Consider the following 19,013-nt stretch of genomic DNA (forward strand, 5'->3'; position numbering starts at 1 on the left):
CTCTTCTGAGAAACATTCAAAAACACCTGACTTTTTTCCCATGCAGATATTGTTTGTCAGTAAGATTGTGAGTCACTCAAAAACAGGAAGTTGAAATCAGACATTTTGTTTCTTTGATGTTCCACAAAGGTCAAATCCTCTCGCCTTCACTATGTGGAAGAAAAACATATATTCTGAACCCAGAAGTGCCATGAAAAGAGCTGATAGTAAATCATCTGTTCTCAAAAAAATGCCAGCATGTTTGGGCTCAAAAGTATTTTTCAGATTATTCAACACACATCATACACAGACATTTTAAAACACACCTTCATATTGGATTACCAGTGCACAAATTAGTAACAGCTGACAATCTTAACTCAAGATATCACATTCATGAATTAGAGTTAACTATCCAGCAGTAACAGTCACCCAATCAGAGTCGCCCCATCAGATTGACCTATCTAGAACAAGGGAGTCTTTCTTCTTTCTTAGCCAGTCGATATTACCACCTTTTATATTCTGTTTAAACATTTTAATTCCAAGAAAGGAAAAAATAACATTTTATGATTACGTTCACAAAGATTTCTTGCAACAAGACTTTTAAAATCCTGTCTATTTATTGCGCTTGTGTTCTTTTATCCTTTCTTTTAATGAAAAAAAAATGTCCCTGTTATAATCTCATAATAAAAATAGGAAGATTAAAAAACTTGCCAATTTTTGTGAATTCACAATGCTATCTCACGACCAATTCGTACGTATTTTATGAGGTGGCTATTTCGTACAAATTTGTACAACCTTACTATTATACGATTTATCTTATCCCCAATGTCGGTTTGGTTTGTGTGTGTGTGTGTGTGTGGGGGGGGGGGGGGTACAAATTCATACGATTTGTGCAACTAGTAAAATATGTATGATTTGGCAAAAATCATATAAATTTTTACGAGTGTGGTCATACGAATTCATACGAATTAGCCACCATGTAAAATATGTTATGAATTGCCATGAGATCGGTTGGAATTCACAGATAACAACTGCTAAATTTAAAATTGCCCAATTTATGCTTCCAATGTCGTTATTCAAATATGGAACAAAAATGATTACGGACTGAAATTAAATGAAGATGAAAGAAAAAAAATTATTATTAAATAGACATTTATGCTGGCTCAAGGAAAAAAAGAAATAGAAGAAGAATATTTCTCCACGGTCTCTTACTTCTCACTTTGACAAACAGAAATATTGCATTGCTTTTGCAGGCAGTGGAAATAGTGAAAAATGTTAGATTATTTATTAACTACTGTAACAGGATAGTCCACCCAAACATGCCATTCCAGACGACTTTCTTTCTTCAGACTAACAAAACTTATTACAGGTTTTTAAGTTAAACAGACCAGACAGTCTATATAATGAAAGTAGATAAAGTAAACTTAAAAGTTGATGTTTCAAAAACCACACAAATGTGAGCATGGTGTCTTAAAATGTTTTACACATAAACAGTCTTCTTCTTCTCTCAATTTTTTTTGGCGGATTGGCAAACCAACGTTAAAGGTGCATTTGTTTGGACGTAAATCAATAGCTAAACTCGAGAGCTTGTTGCTCTGAATGTGAGAACTTGCATATTAATATTTGTATTTGTATGTTTACACTTCCAGTGTTTGGGACTTGTAATGAAGAATTAAAGACAGAGAATGCCTAGATTCACATCATGACGAACACTTCTTTATTCCTTTTCTCCTTCTGCTCTTCTCACCACAGAACATTGACTCCTGCAGCCTCTAGTGGACTGACCCAGTATTGCAATCTATAAACATGAACACAGGACATAACACTCTCACACTAAATTTTCACTCAGCTTTGATGTGATAAGCTAAATCTTTATTTTGCACCCAGAGACAATAATTGGAAGTTGTAGATTAATAGCTAAAAACGTGTGGAATGACATTCGCACAAAGAAAATGACAAATGTTTACGACATATTTACTTTTGCACTTTAATTCAATTTCGCTGCACAACGTCAAGTCTTACAACCTCTCTTGATGCCAACTTCGCATGTTGTTTACTTGATATGTTTACGCACTGATAGCTAAGTTAACAACACAGAGATATTTGAAGCAGTTTTGCTCACTGCCTGCGGTTCCAACACACGATCGTGACCCTTTTTCGTTGGGACTGCATCCTCCTTAAGAAATAAAAAATATGCAAATCTGGTATCAAACTGGACCTTGTTTGTAAAACAAGCATCTTCGAAATGCAGGGAACAAACAAAAACACTTGCACAACTCCGCTGATGCTCTGTAAAAATAAACTCCATCCACTGGCTTTGCACAACGCCGTGGAGAAGCCGAACCAGTGACACAAACATCACTGCTGGCATCCGGCATCTGAAGTAAGAGCAAATTTTCTAGAGCAAATTTCACTGCGAGTGAGTGTGGTTCGTGCAAAGGAATATTTTATGCTGAAGACATGCATAGCGAGTGCGCCGCCTGCCTCGGCTGTGACCATGCCGAGTCTGTGCTCGCTGATCTTGTGCTCTTTTTGTGGGAGCATAATCCTTTTCAATCTATGCTCGTGGGTCGTCTTGTTCCATCAAGGTAATTCTGACCACCAGTCCATCCCATGTTTATCCTCCCCTAAGAGATAAAAACTGCAGACAGCGGATTTATTCCAGCGGGCAGTGACACGTCAGCGCAGCACCTGCGTGCCCCGCCCTCCTCATGTCCTCGCATGCTGGTATGCTTTGCAAATGAGGACCAACGCACCTTTTCGGCTGCGAGCAGACTGGTCTTATTCGGCGCGTCCGAGGAGGACATTGTCATCAATGATGTCACAGTCGACGACTCTGTGACCTTTGCAGCATCAGAAATGGCGGAAAGGGGTGATTCCGACGAGGAGCCTGAAGCAGCCCCCCCCCCCCCAAGTGCAGAGACCAAAACCAGACTCTGAACTAATCCGCGACCCCGCAAAGGCCGTGGAGGAACTGGGCCTTGAGTGGTCGGCTCCAGATGAGCCCGTCCATGGCCTATTGGATGAATGGTTTCTGCCAGAGACCCGCCAGCATTCCTCCCGCCAGCGCCCAGCCCCGTTCTTGCCAGCCGTCCATGACGAGCTCACCAAGACGTGGCGAGCCCCCTACTCAGCATGGGTGAACCCCTCTACCTACAGCAGCTCTCACCACTGTTGATGGCGCTGATGGAAGAGGAGACACCAAACTCCCCACCGGGAGGAAGCTATTGCTGCATATCTGTGCCCACAATCTGCCCTCGGCTTAAAGGCCCATGCAGCGCATCCTTCCAAGTCCTGCAGGACTACCTCGGCCATTGCCAACGGGGGTTTACGCAGCAGCTGGACAAGGCCGGCTTGGCATTGCACACAATGGCGATCCTTTGTGTTTCTAGCCAAACTTCTCCGTAGTGTGAACAAGTCTGGCCAAGAGCACCAGGAGGCGTTTAAAGAGCTGTGCATAGCAACAGATCTTGCTCCGAGCGCTACAAAGGCCACAGCACAAGCGGTCGGCAAGACCATGGCCAGCCTGGAGCGCCACCGCTGACTAATGCTGACAGTGATCAGGGACGCTGGGAAAATGGCCTTCCTCGGCTCACCGGTCTCACCGAAAGGGCTATTCGGTTGCTCCACTGTTTATGAGTTCACTGAATGGTTTTTGGAGACTCAGAAGACGTAAAAGGCGCTGCGTCACTTCCTCCCTAAACGCCCTTTCACGTCAGCTGCAGGCCGCAAGAAGAACCCCGTTGCTCAGCCTGAAAAGCGAGTGCAGCATCAGCCTCAGACGAAGAAGAAGCCTGGGCTAAAACAGCAATCCAGGCCAATCCAGAAACGCTTCCCCTTCCCGTAGCGGCAAATTGTTGTGCAAGTTGTGCTGGACTCTGAGACTAGAGAGGAAAAAGAGGGGCCCTTTTCTCGCCTCGGCCGGAACGCCCCCAAAAACAGCTCGCCTCCACTCCTCACTTCAATCACCTCTGAGTTTAATTTTCAGCTGGCCATGTCCTGCAGGTGCAGCGGTGCCCGAATATTTTACCTCTGTGATATCGGACCCACAAACTTTAAAGAGCAAACTTCCTTATCCTCTCGCAATCACTTATACAAACGTAGACTCCCCGCTTTTTCAAGGCTAGCTTTCGTTCGAGAAAATAAAAACCTCTCACCTTCCATTATATGGACTGGGCAGCCATTATGGGAATCTAAAGATGGGTTTTGAAAACAATTTGATGAGGCTACTCACTGCAGTTCGCTCACAGACTGCCCTGCTTCAGAGATTTTGTTCAGACTTATTCTGAAGTAAATTGAAGTAAGTTCAATGGTAAATATGTCGTAAACATTTGTGTCTGTCATTTTCTTTATATCAATGTTATTCTACACATTTGGAGCTAATCTGCAACTCCCAATTCAAAACACGGGTTTTGTGATTATTGTCTGTGTGTGCAAATTGAAAGATTCAGCTTTTCACATCAAAGCTGAGAGCACGATTTCTACTTACAAATATGAATGTTAAAGGCACAATTTGTAAGATATTTGCAGTAAAATATCCCTAAACCACTAGGCTAGTGTTATATATTTCGTCCATCTGATTACTAACAATATCTCTAAAGTTTTCAACTACTTGAAAATCATGAGAAAATTTCCATTCTAAACAGTGACACTGGGCAGTGCAGTCGCCTGTCAATGACGTTAGTTACCCTTTGTTACCGCCTTTACTGATGTAGAAACCACATGACAACAGTGTCCTGGACAAATGCGGAAGTAGTATTTAGCGTCCAGCAAACCACTATCTTGCTTCAAGCAGTTCCTTATTTACTTCTTCTTGCACGTTTTATGGTGGATTGTGCTACTTATTTATGGAACATCATTACTGTTTACCGTCTGCCGCTGGTTCTGTCGACAAGGACAGCCAAATGACCGAAGAAGAGTTTTGGACAAGAAGTGAGAAAGAGCGAGGATCAATATCGGTGTTGCATTTTCTAGATGGAGAGAGCTTCGTGACAAACTTCAACTAGAAAGAGATGCCGATCTCGCTTGTGTTTTACACGGCAGATGAGTTGTTTTGATTTGTATCTTTACAGAAAACGCATGCTATTATAACGATCAACAAGATTAGTATTATGGGGCATACACACCAAACGGGGGCATCGCATCTCTAGAGCCGCGTGAGGGCGCGTCTGATTCATAGTCTGATCGCATCTTTGCATTGACTTTGTATGTAATCTACTCACGCAAATCGTTGAACTCGCGTCAGAGGTTGTGTAGAAGGCAACAAATCCCATCATTCCATGCTCCTTAGCGTCATCAAACTACGTGATTGTTATTGTTTTGGTAGTGCACCCTCTAGTGGCTGGTCCTACAACCTGTACCTTTAATATGACAAGTTCTCACATTCAGATCAACAAGCCCTCATGATTTGCTACTGTTTTTACCCTATACATTTCCACCACCTAATGGTCTGGAGTGTGAAACGTACACAGTTCAGCGATGAATTATTGAACTATTATAGAAAAAAAAAACATACAAATACCCCCCCCCCCCCCCCCCCAAAATAAAAATAAATAAAAATAAAATAATAATACAATTTTTAAACCTTTATACATAAATAAATAAATATAAAATTCAAAGCTTCAAACTCCATTAATCTAAATGCTTAAACAATTCTCTATATATTCTTGACTGCATTATCCCATAACCTAAAAGTGCCTTTAGAGATATACTATTAATTCCAATCAGTTCCAGTTCTTGGAACATCTGATGTCTTTCCCTTTCATACGCAATACATATTAAAAGAACATGCTCAACCGTTTCTGGTAGTCCATATTTATCACAATTGCCTGTTTCATGTCGATGCTTTTTATCTCTTTATGAATGTTTAAATCAACAAATGGAATTGGAAACAACCAGGAAGGTATCACCGGAGTCGCCACTGATGGAGACTGAACACTGCCATACTCATTATATTGTGTTTTCCCTCCACATGTGTTCCATGTCCCTGTTAATTAATAATTTTGTGCACCTGTTTTTCCTCAATTATCCTGTCTTTATAAGCCCCAGTCCTTTCAATTTGTGTTTTTCAGTTCTTGGATGTCCATGTGCTCTGTGTTTCCCATTTGGATTATTAAAGACTCATTTTGTAAATTCCTTGTTCGTGATTCCTTGTGTAGTGTGACTGAAGAACAAACCTAAACAGTTACCTCTGTTTGTACCCTCCGTTTTGTTTCTTTTTTCCCCCACTGTTTTTCTTTCCGTTCTGTCCCATGGATCTCCTCCTTCACCTGGAATACCACCTCCTCCTGCAGGAGCAGGGGTAGAAATCGCTTGGCCCTAGTCCTTTCAGTTTGTGTTTGTCAGTTCTTGGATGTCTTCCATGTGCTCGGTTTCCAATATGGATTATTAAAGACTTTTATGAATTCCTCGTTCCTGGCTCCTTGACTCATTGTATAGTGTGACAAACACAACTAATAAAAATATATTTTAAATATCTCATACCAGACTGTTCTGGGTACTGGCAAGATTCATCAACTACCCGACTGTCCCCAATCAAATTTCGCCGCCTTTGTGGACTGGCCACTTGCCAGAAATGGATCTCTGTTCCCTGCTGGTTCCCCGGAGTTAATTGCCAGCGCGACTCCCAATCCAGAGCCTAGCCCACCATCTCCCCCGCTGTGCAGAGCTTAAGCCAGACACCACCGATGAAGGTGAGCCGATTCCCTCTGTGAGCCAGCACAATACTGAGTGGAGAATTGCCCCAGATGGAGTGCCCAAGCCGTCACCAGGTGCAAGAGCCCGCTACAGAGCCCACCACGAGGAAGAAGGCCGTGGAGAGGAGCTCTGCCCACTACATTGCGGCTGAGGGTGAGTTGAGTATGGAGCGGTGTTGGTGCAAAAACCAGGAGGGGCATATAATAGACTGGGAATCTGAACTGGAGATTTAGCTGCCTCCTCTCTCTGGCATCTCTGCTGGTACCGTCCAGCCCTCCTTTGTCCTTCGTTCCCTTGTCCAGGCCTGAGGGGCTTCTGGTCCTTCAGTGCTCATTCCTCAAAAGTGCACTCCAGTGCCTGCTCCTCAAATGCCCGCCCTCCCACCTGCTTCAGTCTCCTCTACAGCTGTCATCTGGCAACCTCTCTGTTCGCTCTCAGCCCACCATCATTGCAGTGCGAGCCTCGCTGGACTGCCATCCTCCAGTGTCACTCTGGTCGGAGCCTCCCATGATTCTGCCTCCAGCCTATAAGGCCCGGTCTCCTCCTCGGCCCGTAGGCCCAGTGGCTCCCCCTTGGTTCCTAGCTCCCTCGTCTCCACCGTCAACCATAAATCCATCAGCTCCCCCATCCCTCCAGCTCTGCCTTGGTTGGGTGTGGACCTGCCATTGCCTCTGGACTCCTTTCCTCTGGCTGCACCTCGTAACTCCATTGGGCTCCTTCCTCCCACCAGCTCCACTTTGGTCCTCTGTCACTCCAGCCTTGCCGTGGATCTCCAGATCTCTGCCTTAGTCGCCAGAGCCCCCCTGGCTCATTGACTTTCCATCTATGCTTCTGGCTCCTCCACCTGCTCCGCCATTGTTGGTCACCCCCCTGTAGTCAGTGCCCATTCCTCCTCCATGGCTCCTTCCCCCGTCGGCTCCACCGTGGCTCAACAACATGGCTGTGGCCTGTGTCCAGATGAACTCCTCCTCCTGCTCTTCCTCTCTCCTCCCTGGCTCCTCCCTCCATCGACTCCTCCCTGGCCCCCTCCCGGATATCTGTCCTTCTCCTGAGCCTCCTCTTTAGTTTCCACCTACTCCCCTCCCCATGTTCCTATGGTGTGAGGAGTAATGTCATGCCCCTGGACTCATTATATTGTGTTTTCCCTCCACATGTGTTCCATGTCCAAATTACCCTGACTTTATAAGCCCTAGTCCTTTCAGTTTGTGTTTGTCGGTTCTTGGATGTCTTCCATGTGCCCTGTTTTCCATTTGGATTATTGAAGACTCATTTTGTGAATTCCTCGTCTCCTCATTCATGGCCTCTTGACTCCTCGTATAGTGTACAAACACAACTAATAAAAATATATTTTAAATGTCTCACATGAGACAAGGCCTCTAAACTAATAATGCTTCTGGTAAAATGTTCAAGTCAATACTGTAATATTCTGTTTTCATACTTACTGACAATACCCAGGTTAAATAAACATGAGAAACTAGAGGCAGAGGTGTAAAATACTGTTGATTTTATTGTTTACTTTGATTTTCTTACAGTTCAGAGTAACAGCAGCAGGTAAATAAAGGAACAATGTTAATAAACTGTGCTGATGAAAAACAGAGAAAATATAAAAGGCGAGTGTCCAAAATTGAACCTGAAACCTTAAATGTGAAAATAACCTGGGAATTATTGCAATTCTGCAAAATGAGTTGCTTTTTAAACAAAAGATAATACATTCATTCCTTTTTATTAAAGGATAAAAAGCAACAAAATGTTATTGTTCCTAAAGCTCAGCATAGCTATCAAATCATGGCTAAAAAACAGGGTCAACTGTGATACTTCAGTGTGGTATTTTACTGTTTTAACCCTTCACTTTGTGCAACAAATTTGTTTGCATAGTAAATCAAAGTTTTGTAGCTGACATGCACAAACAGCACAGCACAGTCTCTGTGATATACATATTCCTATGGGGTTGGGCAGTCATACTTCATACTTACAGAGTAACAAGCCCACTATAGTAAATTCATGCAGCAAAGCAATCGTTTCCCGTAGGGTTAGCAGCCCTGACAGCTGAGGGAGATGGATGATGAGGAAGGACATATAATAGGGTCTGAATAATATTTCTCAAAAATCTGACCATCTGTACAATTACAATTGAGTGGCAAAGTTAAACAGATGAAACAAGGTAGAACTGATCAGGTTATTGCATGTGTTTCAGGAGATCAGTTATGATAACACTACCTCATCCCATCAGGGGAAACAATATCACAGTCAAGTCCTGTATATAACATCCCAAATTTACATTTTTACTTTAGATCTTTGGCTTAGAGTCTCATTCAACGTGGGTGTTGAGGTACACCATTCACTTATTGCCCAATGTCAGAACAAAAGACCAACAAATACACTGTGTGCAAGATACACACAATTAAACATACAACATTTATATGAAATAAACATGGTTAAATTAACATATTTTGAATAAGCGTTTGCTAAAAATCCAAGTTTAGTCACAAACATTTGTAAAAATGGGCACAAAATTATTTAATTAGAGTGAAATTATATTAGAATTCACCTTAAAGAGATAATTCACCCAAAAATGACAATTCTGTCATTATTTACCCTTTTGACTTTTTTTTCTAAAACTGTTATTTTGTATTGTGCCCTTTTTAATTAATAAGTTTGTTACCACAACATATTAATTAATTCCCTCTTGACCACAACCGAACTAAATTAAAATGTTCTAAAAAAAAAATTAACTAAACAAGGGAAACGATTAATAAAATACGGCCACAAACTAAAAAGGTGTCTTAAGTCATAGTCACAATATGGTGCACTGTAATTTTGCTGATATACCAGGCATAATATGCAGTTATGCCTCAAACCATCAGCGCAGAGCCAAAGAACATTTCTACCATTTCTCCTAGCTTCAAGATCTGAACTAGAGGGCCAAAGCGAGTCTCAGACATCATCTAATATTGAACTGCACACTGGTCTGTTATTGTAGGGACAATGACTTTATATTTTTTCCGCCCCTACACAAAACAAATGAACTGTGATTGATCGTTCAACATGTCAATCAGACAATCTCTTCAGTGGTGCTTGGCCAGTGAAAGCTGCTGTAGAGTCCAGACTTCGGCCGTCAGTCTGAAGGTCATGCTATGTGTAACAAAGGTTAGCCTACATTATTGCTAAAGAGTATGGCATAGAGTTGCCAAAATATTCTACCTGACATCTTCAGTGTCCCACTGAAGATAGAAAAGTCATGAAAGTATAAACTACTGACAGAATTTTCATTTTTGCATGAGCTATTCCCATAGATATCTCTGGTCAATTAAGTGTAGAACTAATTCAATCCCATGAATTCAACTCAACATGTCTCTCTAAGCCTAAGCCATGCAGCTATCAATTACTTCCGTCAGATTAGCAATCAAGAAATAAAGGGGGTCTGAGTTTGCGTGGGTAATATTTATGTTCTTCATAAGTTGTTGTGCTGTATTCTGCTGAATAAGGGCATTAGCCATGCGAAACCTTCAAGGACAGGCTGTTGTGATGTCATGCTTCGGTAATGTAGGAATGATCTGATTGGCTGCTGGGGTTGAGGGAGATATGTCAATAATGATGGCTCAGTGAGAGACGATGGAGGTTATAAAAGGGGGTGGAGCTACATAACTAAGGTATTGTTGTTTGAATTCTTTACTATTATGTGTAACATTTTCAAGTATAACTAATGCCAGAAAAAAGAGCAGCAAAAACAGCAGTCCAGCTGAATAGAGGAGCTCTGGAGGTCGGGGCCTTCCTTCTGTCCACTAGATGGCAGATGCACTTGGATCGTATCCTCGCCGTTTGACGTTTCTTGTTGTTTGGAAGAAGAGGAAAGAGAACATTTATTGGGAAACAAGACACTAATCATCATAACTGAGACTCTGTTTCAGCTCCACGGCATTCAAAAAACAAAGAGAAATGAAATTCTACACATGCTCTGCTCTGCAATGGCTGAAACGCGTCATTACTGAAGTTGTTAACACACTGAAGCCTGGAACTGAAGCAGAACGATCTCCTCTACAGAGAACAGCACTTGTCGCCATGCCTTACGTCAGCAGAAGAGGACAAGGGTGATGGACTGGCAATGGGCTATTTCAGGGTAAATGGACTGCTTCGAGAAGAACAGACCATACTCGGTGATCTAAGGGCGTTCACACTGACAGCAATTATGCAACTTGAAATCCTACATTTTCATGAGACTTGAAGATTTTTAAGACGCATAAGTAATGATATAACAGATGTCCAAGATAAATACACTACACCAAGAAGGCATAACTATAACTATGTTGGTTATATGTTTGGATACCTTTCTATGCCTTGCGTATATGCTAAGGTTTGTTCATATATGTGTAGCACCGTGATCATTTGAGGCATGACAGTTCGTCTCTCTGTATGTCTCCACATTTGGCAGAATGACAATAAAGCTCACCTGACTTGACTTTATTTTAATTAACAATTTATTGACCACAAAATATTTGGTGCTGTAAATATCAAGTAAAAAGTAATTTATTTAACATTTGTTAACATTAGTTAAATACATTATCCATCATGGATTAACAATGAAAAATAAACTTTTTGGAATACATTAAAGGAATATTAATTAATGGACCAGGGTGAACACAAACTAAACAATGAGAAAATCTGTTTTTATTAACTATCAAATAGTTAATAAATAAGTAACTGTTAGTGTATTGCTCATTGTTAGTTAATATCACTATGCTTTAACGTTAACTAATGGAAGTGATAAAACATTTTCCTCACACTTTGAATACATGTGAGTGCACACATTGCAGTAATCATTATGCCGTTTTTAAAAAGTCTTAAATGTCTTTATTTTTATTTATTATTTGGTCGCACTGCATGACATTTTACAACAAGAGCTGTTCTTTCCTTCTCATTAAAAAGGTTTAATTATCTGAGATTTTTTCCCAGACTTACTAACACTGAACAATAATGAGAGTCTGCAAGGGTCCTCTCTATGATTTAATTTCCTGGTATTTTTACCCCCTGCATGTTTTACCGTTATGATAGGGTAGATAATTCAGTTTTTTTTTTCAGTTACTGACATTTTTTACTCATGCCAAAATATTATTAATTAATTAAAAACATGCTCATCATAGAAAATGTGTATTTAAGTCAATGGAGGTATTAATGGCATTCACTGTATTTTTGAATATATTTATAGATCTGGACAAACAAATGAGCGCCTTGTCACAGACCCAACTATCAAAGGGAGTAAATCGAACATGATCCACCTCTGATACAGTCAACGCAGAAACATCTACTAGTTTTACAGTAAACTGACGACCTCTAATGATCAGAGTGAACCGCCGTCAGTGTGAACAGCCCTTCAGATGACCTCATTGATCATGAAATTATGCGTTTCCTGCACACCCCCTTGCAGATGGGATAACTGTGTGAGATGTGCTCATGCAGACCAGTGCCAGTGAGATCTGTCTGTACCAGGTGTGTGTTGCCAGCCAGCACCTCCGCAAGGAGGTAGACATCTGCTTGTGCTTCACAGATAAAAGAAAATCATACATTTGGAACAACAAGAGGGTGAAAAGGCCCTTTTAAAACAGTTCATTGTAAACTTAAACTAGATACCGCATTAGACTGCTGCAAACACCTCCAAGTGTCCAGCATCTTGGAACGGCCAACATTTCAGAAAAAAAGAAAATAAGTGCTTGTGTTTGTATTGATTGTGCACTTTAGTGTATTTCAATCCAAAAAAATATATTTGTTAAATACTGTATTTGAAGATAAAATAACATTCATGAAATTAAAAGCCACTTATGCATGACTATATTTGTTCATAATCCTTTAAAAATGCAGTTAAATTGAAAGTTTTAAAGTATATTTTAAATAATTGTTTTAATAATCTTTTGTCATGCTTTAAAGAAGTACTTTGATGCCGGATATATTAAAACAGATGTAAGGCACTTGATTGAAATTTTAATAATTACATTAAAAGTTAATTTGAAATGTACTGATCATTACAAATGTGTAATTATGAGACATATTTGGGGGAAGTCGTGGCCTAATGGTTAGAGAGTCGGACTCACAATTGAAGGGTTGTGAGTTCGAGTCTCGGGCCGGCAGGAATTGTATGTGGGGGGAGTGCAAAGCTGAATTTTCAGCATCATTACTCCAGCCTTCAGTGTCACATGTAACATCAGTCGATCACATGATCATTTAGAAATCATTCTAATATTCTGATTTATCATGAGTGTTGGAAACAGTTCTGCTGTCTAATATATTTGATCAATAAAAGGTTAAAAAAATTCTAATATATATTCTAATAATATATTTTCTTTACTATCACTTTTTATCAATTTAACACATCCTTGCTGAATAAAAGTATTGATTTTATTTAAAAGAAAAAAAAAAAATACTGACCCCAAATTACTGACCAGTAGTGTATATTGTTATTACAAAATATTTATATTTTAAAAACATAGCTTCTTTTCTTTTTTCTTTTTTTTTACTTTTTATTCATCAAAGTATCCTAAGAAAGTATCACATGTTCTGAAAAAATATTAAGCAGCAGAACTGTTTCCAGCTTTGATAATGAATCATCATATTAGAATGATTTCTAAAGGATCATCTGATGATCCTAAAAATTCAGCTTTGCATCACAGAAATAAATGATAATTTAAAGTATAATAAATTTAAAAACAATTATTTTAAATTATAATAATATATCACAATATTACTGTTTTTTTCTGTATTTTTGATCCAATAAATGCAGGCTTGATGAGCAGAAGAAACTTCTTTCAAAAACATAAAAAATAGTCATGTTTCCAAACTTTTGGTCTGTACTGTATATATATATAAAAGATAACAGAAGTAACAATGTACTTAAGTGGGTGAAAAAGCACTCTAACGTTCAGCTAGTTGTATTTAATATGAATTTAAAACTAATACATTTCAATTTTATTGCAATTAACATACTATTAAGTGCCTGTAAACATTGAATTGAGTTTGCAGTATAAGTATAAGCTCATAGTAAAGTATATTTGTTTTCATATATTCTTATATGTATTTCAGTTGTAATGTAATGCACAGAGACTTGCTCTCACATGTTTAAACACTGTACCAGCATGGCTTATGTATAACAGAACAACTGTTAATGCGGTATATAGTTGTATGACTGATTGTAAAAGATGAGTTGTTGTTATGTTTGAGTCCATAAATTACTGCAGTAAAATACAGTGGCTGAAATTAACTGTACATTTAATTGCACAGACCACTGAATATAATTCACTAAACTATTGTCTGAATGTTTTAAAGCTGTTAGCTTCAGTTGATTCTAAACGATCTATTCCCAGACATGTTATGCACCAGCCTCTCCGGTTTGTGTCTGTGAGGCTTGCGGAGGTTGTGTGTCATGTTAACATGCAGGACAGGGTTTCAGCTGGGCCCTTCAAGCTGGTTTGAGGTTCTGCTGCAGTGACTCTTGCAGAGAGAGCGTTTCTGTCCTGGTACAGCGTCTGCAGCAGAAACCCAGACGTGCTGAGTGTAAGCTGCAGGTAAAGTGTTGACAAGAGACATGCAAACCGGTGCTTACTTAAACCCCCAGCCCGTCCCACCCAGGACTATAGCTGTCACCAGGATGGCCCCTGCGATCGACCCTATGATGAGATTGGTGGCACTAGGACCTGTTTGAGCAAGTGTGGGGAAATGGGACATGAGCTTTGATTCGATCTAGCATTTTTATGCCACCCAAGTTTGAGATTTCCATTCTGGCATTCAGCATGAATGTGAAAACAAAGTAAGAAACTGAGATCCATCATTTCTCATGCTGGACAAAATAATCTCATCCGGTCTAAGCCAATATGAGACGGAAAAAGTTACCCAAAATGAGTTCTGGACCGCACTACATTGTTAAAAGAGGTTATCAATAAATAAAGTTCAATAAAGAGAGTTGATAAAATCTACAATGATATAGTCATTTCTTCATCCTTCCATTGTGATTTTAGAAACTGTGCATTAACTATTATATTTGAAATAAAGTTTCACTGCAATGGACAAAAAACTGATTATATTACCTTAGTGTTCAAAAGTCTGCTTTTTAAGACATTAATACTTTTTTCAGGAATGCTGCTTTAAATTGAAACACCGAGGATGATAACTATGATCAAAACTGTAATAACTGTTTTCATCATATTCATACATCATATATTGCTGAAATCTCTTCTGGTGTTTTCTGAAGAAGTGTGTGTGTGTGTGTATCTGTGTTAGTGTCAGAGCAAAGCCTCAAACCCTTGGGTCCTTCATCTTCAGCAGGGGGCGGTACTTTTGGAGGGTCAGGCATACTGCAATCTGTCCCCGCCCACGTTGTGTCACATGTGCATGCCGCCTCATTATTGCACACCTGTTTCATAACAGTATAATGAGAAATGGATGCACATACATAATAAGCGAGTAAACCTCAGTATGGCATGTATTCAGTGTGTGGGGTCAGGTGTGTCTCACCCCGTGACTGGAACAGATGTGTCCGCTGGGTCCGGTGGGACAGGAGCTCAGGTTCAGATACTGAAGAGGGAGACACTTCCTGTCCAGACACATCATAGACGGACCGCATGGAGTGCCATCCTCGACATACCCGAGATCGGTCTGATCATCCAGCAAGACGTGACCACCGCTGAGAAAACAGTGTGTGTGTTCATATCATACATGATAATCAGCACTATACATGTGTCTCTGTGGGCTTCACCTGCAGTCGATCAGTCTGCCCTGATGGTTGAAATTTGTGGGAGTGACTTCTCCTTTCATGTTGCCAATCCGTGGGTTTCTGCCAGTGTTAGTGCACAGCAGATATCCGCAAAATACATCACTGCAATAGAGACAGCACAACAATCAGAGCGACTCCAGGACATCCCCAGGGGCCACAGGAGGGCGCTAGAGGGTCTGTGAAAAAGTTTTTAAAACGATTCACTGTATTACGTATGCCAGACCAGTAGTTGGCGCTCTCCCCTTGTTAGTAAACAGTACCTGCAGGGAAATGATGATTATGTGTTGTATATGATGCGTCTCCACTGTTGGATGTAATATTGGTGAAGAAAATCCACACTTTGCTGAAGAAACGTTATCAAACTCAGCAACAACAGTACCATGTACTCCACCATTGTTGTGTATGTTTGTTTTGTTCACGCTTGCCTTTAAATCGTCTTGTACTGAGCATTTGTCTTCATACCTACCACGTACTATGCATAGAAACTATAACGGTGGCCTTTTCGAAAACTTTTTTGAAACCAGTTAGCAATATGCATTTTCAGTCCCCAAAAAGCTGTTGTCATGTAAATTCACAGGATAAACGCATAAAAAGTGTCCAGTTTTTGTACTAGCATGTGGCATGTACACTGTAACATGCCTGTTTTGTGTTTCCACCGTTTGCCTGAGTTCTGATTAGTTCATTTCGTTCCACCTGTGTTGTTATTTATCTCATCGATTCCTTTGTTTGGGCCCTTGTTTATAAGTCCTCAGATTTCCCTCTGTGTTTGTTGTTTCTCGTTTAGGGAATATAATGTGTTATTCCCTGCATGTGAGTTCTTTTGTCATTAAACATGCATCTGTGTGAGTTTATTCCTACGCACACACACACACACACACACACACACACACATGACATACACAGATTCCAGATGGAAATGTAGCAAAGGTAAAGTTTTAAAAAGGTCTCAGACATTGGTTTAAGCTCTAATTTTATTAATTGTAACAATTAGTAAACATAAGTAATAAACTTAAGAGTGTTTGCTCTGCTGTTTGTGCTGCAGAAGTGAATAATACTTCATATGATGCAGTTTGACTAGAGATGTGCTATTACTTGTCTAAGCAATCAGACGATTTTTTCTTTACTGGTAAAAAGGGTGAAAAATCCACTCTTTTTGTCTCTCTTTGGCTGTGTTGAGTTTTGCATGCTTTGTAACTCACTGCTTGCTGCACTGGATCCATTTGTCTCCGTCTTGACCGCAGTTGCCCTTCTCTGAGCCCTCTGTGTTCAGCTTCTCATAACAGAACTTCTCCGAACTCGCAGCCTCTGAATGAAAACAGACAAAAAGACTGAAAGTGGGAAACAAAGGTGAGATATAAGGATATATACATTAGTTCAACTGCTGGTTGTTTACAGTATTCGCTTCATTTCTAATATAGGAGTGTGTGTGTCCATTTGTAACTTGAATGTGCGAGGCTTCAGGTGTAATCCGCTTCCAGTTATGTTAGCTGTACAAACATAGTCCTTTATGCCATTCATGCTAATGAAACAAAAATTAGATGGGAACGAAGTTTCTTTAAATGCTTTTTAATTATCTTGCAAAAGCTCTCCCGATAATCTTTGATTTCTTCCCTAAAAACATTTGCATTCCCCTAAGAAACTTTACATTTTATGGGAATGAACACAAAAGTTTTATGAGAATATAAGAAAATGCAAAGCACTGATATATATTTTTTCCTTCGGTGTTGCTAAATGAGGTGTATATGCAGTTGTTAGCGGAGCAGACTGCTGATTGGCTGTTGATGACGACAGGAAACGGTCACTCACTTGGTCCCCACACATATTTACACTGACTGTCTCTGGTCTTGCACTCTCCAGCATAGCAGCGACCCTGAAAATACAATGCAATCTCACTAATTAATAGTGGAAACAATATCCAGATATCAATCAGGCACATTAATCAACCAATTACTGGCCTTTTTAAGATTATCAATACTAATAACAATACCTGCTTGACCAAAATATGCTAAGGGCTAATGGAATCTGCTTTCTGCTGTAGATACTGTTCTGTCATTGAACATTTACAAAAACTCTTATTGGTCGACCACTACTTAACAATATCACCATCATCATGTTTCAGTGGACTAACAGCTTTAATAGCCTCTATTATAATCAGTTTATGAATAATGAATTGATAGCTTGTAGATATGCATTAAATATAGTTTTCAGAGTAAACTGGCACTGTAGTGGTTATGTTTTTATGTGTGTACCTGGTTGAGGGAACAGAAGTGACCATCCTGCTTGTGTAGATTTGGAGGGCACTGTGCGCACACACACACACACACACACACACACATAAAGAAAGATTAAATAAAAGCATGGCTAATCAGTCCATTATATGTGTTTGAAGCAGTGCTGATACTGTACTGTATGTTACTGACCAGCCCTGAGTCTCCTGAGCACATCTCTGAAATATCACAGTCGTTTACTGCATAGCGGCACGAGTAACCTCGAGGATAGAACTGAGACAGAGAGAGAAAGAGAGACTGCTCTCACATACATCCTCTGATTTTTGAAATGAATTGCATCCAAAATATTTGTATTGTTTACATAATATATGTATGTGTACTGTGTAAATCTATTATGCATAAATAAATACACACACACAGTACATATTTTGAAAATATTTATGGTATTTTTACATGTGCATATATATATATATATATATATATATATATATATATATATATATATATATATATATGCATGTAAAAATACTATAAATATTTTCAAACTATAAATATATTTATATGTAATATATAAACATAAGACATTTTTTCTTAAATATATGCATTTATGTGTGTGCATTTATATATGCATATTTAATACAAATATTATGTAAACCAAACTTTTATTATGTAGGGGTTTATTGGTGATTAATGGTTTGACAGACATGTGTTCCCTCACCAGACATGTGTTGTTGCAGCAGGGTCCGTCGCTGCAGTGAGCACCGTTAGACAGAGAACACTTTTTACAGCACTCTTTAATGCACTCCTATAACAAACACACACAGACACACACACACACACACACAGCTGAATACGGTAGACGTGTATAATATCGATGTGTGAAACGCAGAGGTTCTTTGAGTGCTGTCTGGTGTATCACATGAACTCACTTCTCTCGGTCCACAGTCGCACTCTTCTCCCACTTCCACATATCCATTTCCACACTCCGTGTCTTCAAACAGCTGCGGGACACTCATGCAAAAACAGGCAGCACAATCTTGATGAAGAGATTTGCAAACAGATGTGAAATGAACTTTCCTGAGTTTCAGCAGATGTACTCAGGTACAGCTAAAGGCATTTGGAAGGACGGGGTCCCATAAAGACATTATCTAATAATTAAATATGATTTCGTGAAATAGATGTGGTTAAAAAAATTTTCAAGAATATTCCACGATTAATTAAAATTCATATTTGGATAAGGTCATATTTGGATTAGGCATGTAGACATGTTTATCTGATTGCCATAACTGGATTGAGACAATATTATACTTTAAAAACAACTAAGAGTGACATGCATGTCCACTCTTGTCAAAAAG

General features: G+C 39.7%; 1 protein-coding gene across 1 annotated transcript in view; it reads right to left on the bottom strand.

The window, feature by feature from the left end:
* Nucleotides 1-8,162: 8,162 nt before the first annotated feature.
* LOC127965371 (disintegrin and metalloproteinase domain-containing protein 23) overlaps nucleotides 8,163-19,013 on the bottom strand; it is a 28,568-nt gene continuing 17,717 nt past the window's right edge. The window contains exons 16-26 of the mRNA XM_052566169.1: nucleotides 18,588-18,659; nucleotides 18,377-18,463; nucleotides 17,851-17,931; nucleotides 17,680-17,730; nucleotides 17,237-17,300; nucleotides 16,630-16,735; nucleotides 15,413-15,532; nucleotides 15,172-15,340; nucleotides 14,959-15,070; nucleotides 14,264-14,354; nucleotides 8,163-10,503 (exon numbers count right to left, since the gene is read on the bottom strand). Coding sequence (XP_052422129.1) covers nucleotides 10,458-10,503; nucleotides 14,264-14,354; nucleotides 14,959-15,070; nucleotides 15,172-15,340; nucleotides 15,413-15,532; nucleotides 16,630-16,735; nucleotides 17,237-17,300; nucleotides 17,680-17,730; nucleotides 17,851-17,931; nucleotides 18,377-18,463; nucleotides 18,588-18,659 — 999 coding nt within the window. The 3' untranslated portion in view covers nucleotides 8,163-10,457. The remainder of the gene's footprint in view (nucleotides 10,504-14,263; nucleotides 14,355-14,958; nucleotides 15,071-15,171; nucleotides 15,341-15,412; nucleotides 15,533-16,629; nucleotides 16,736-17,236; nucleotides 17,301-17,679; nucleotides 17,731-17,850; nucleotides 17,932-18,376; nucleotides 18,464-18,587; nucleotides 18,660-19,013) is intronic.

Source organism: Carassius gibelio, chromosome B9 (assembly GCF_023724105.1).
Source record: "Carassius gibelio isolate Cgi1373 ecotype wild population from Czech Republic chromosome B9, carGib1.2-hapl.c, whole genome shotgun sequence".
NCBI classification, from domain to species: Eukaryota; Metazoa; Chordata; class Actinopteri; order Cypriniformes; family Cyprinidae; genus Carassius; species Carassius gibelio.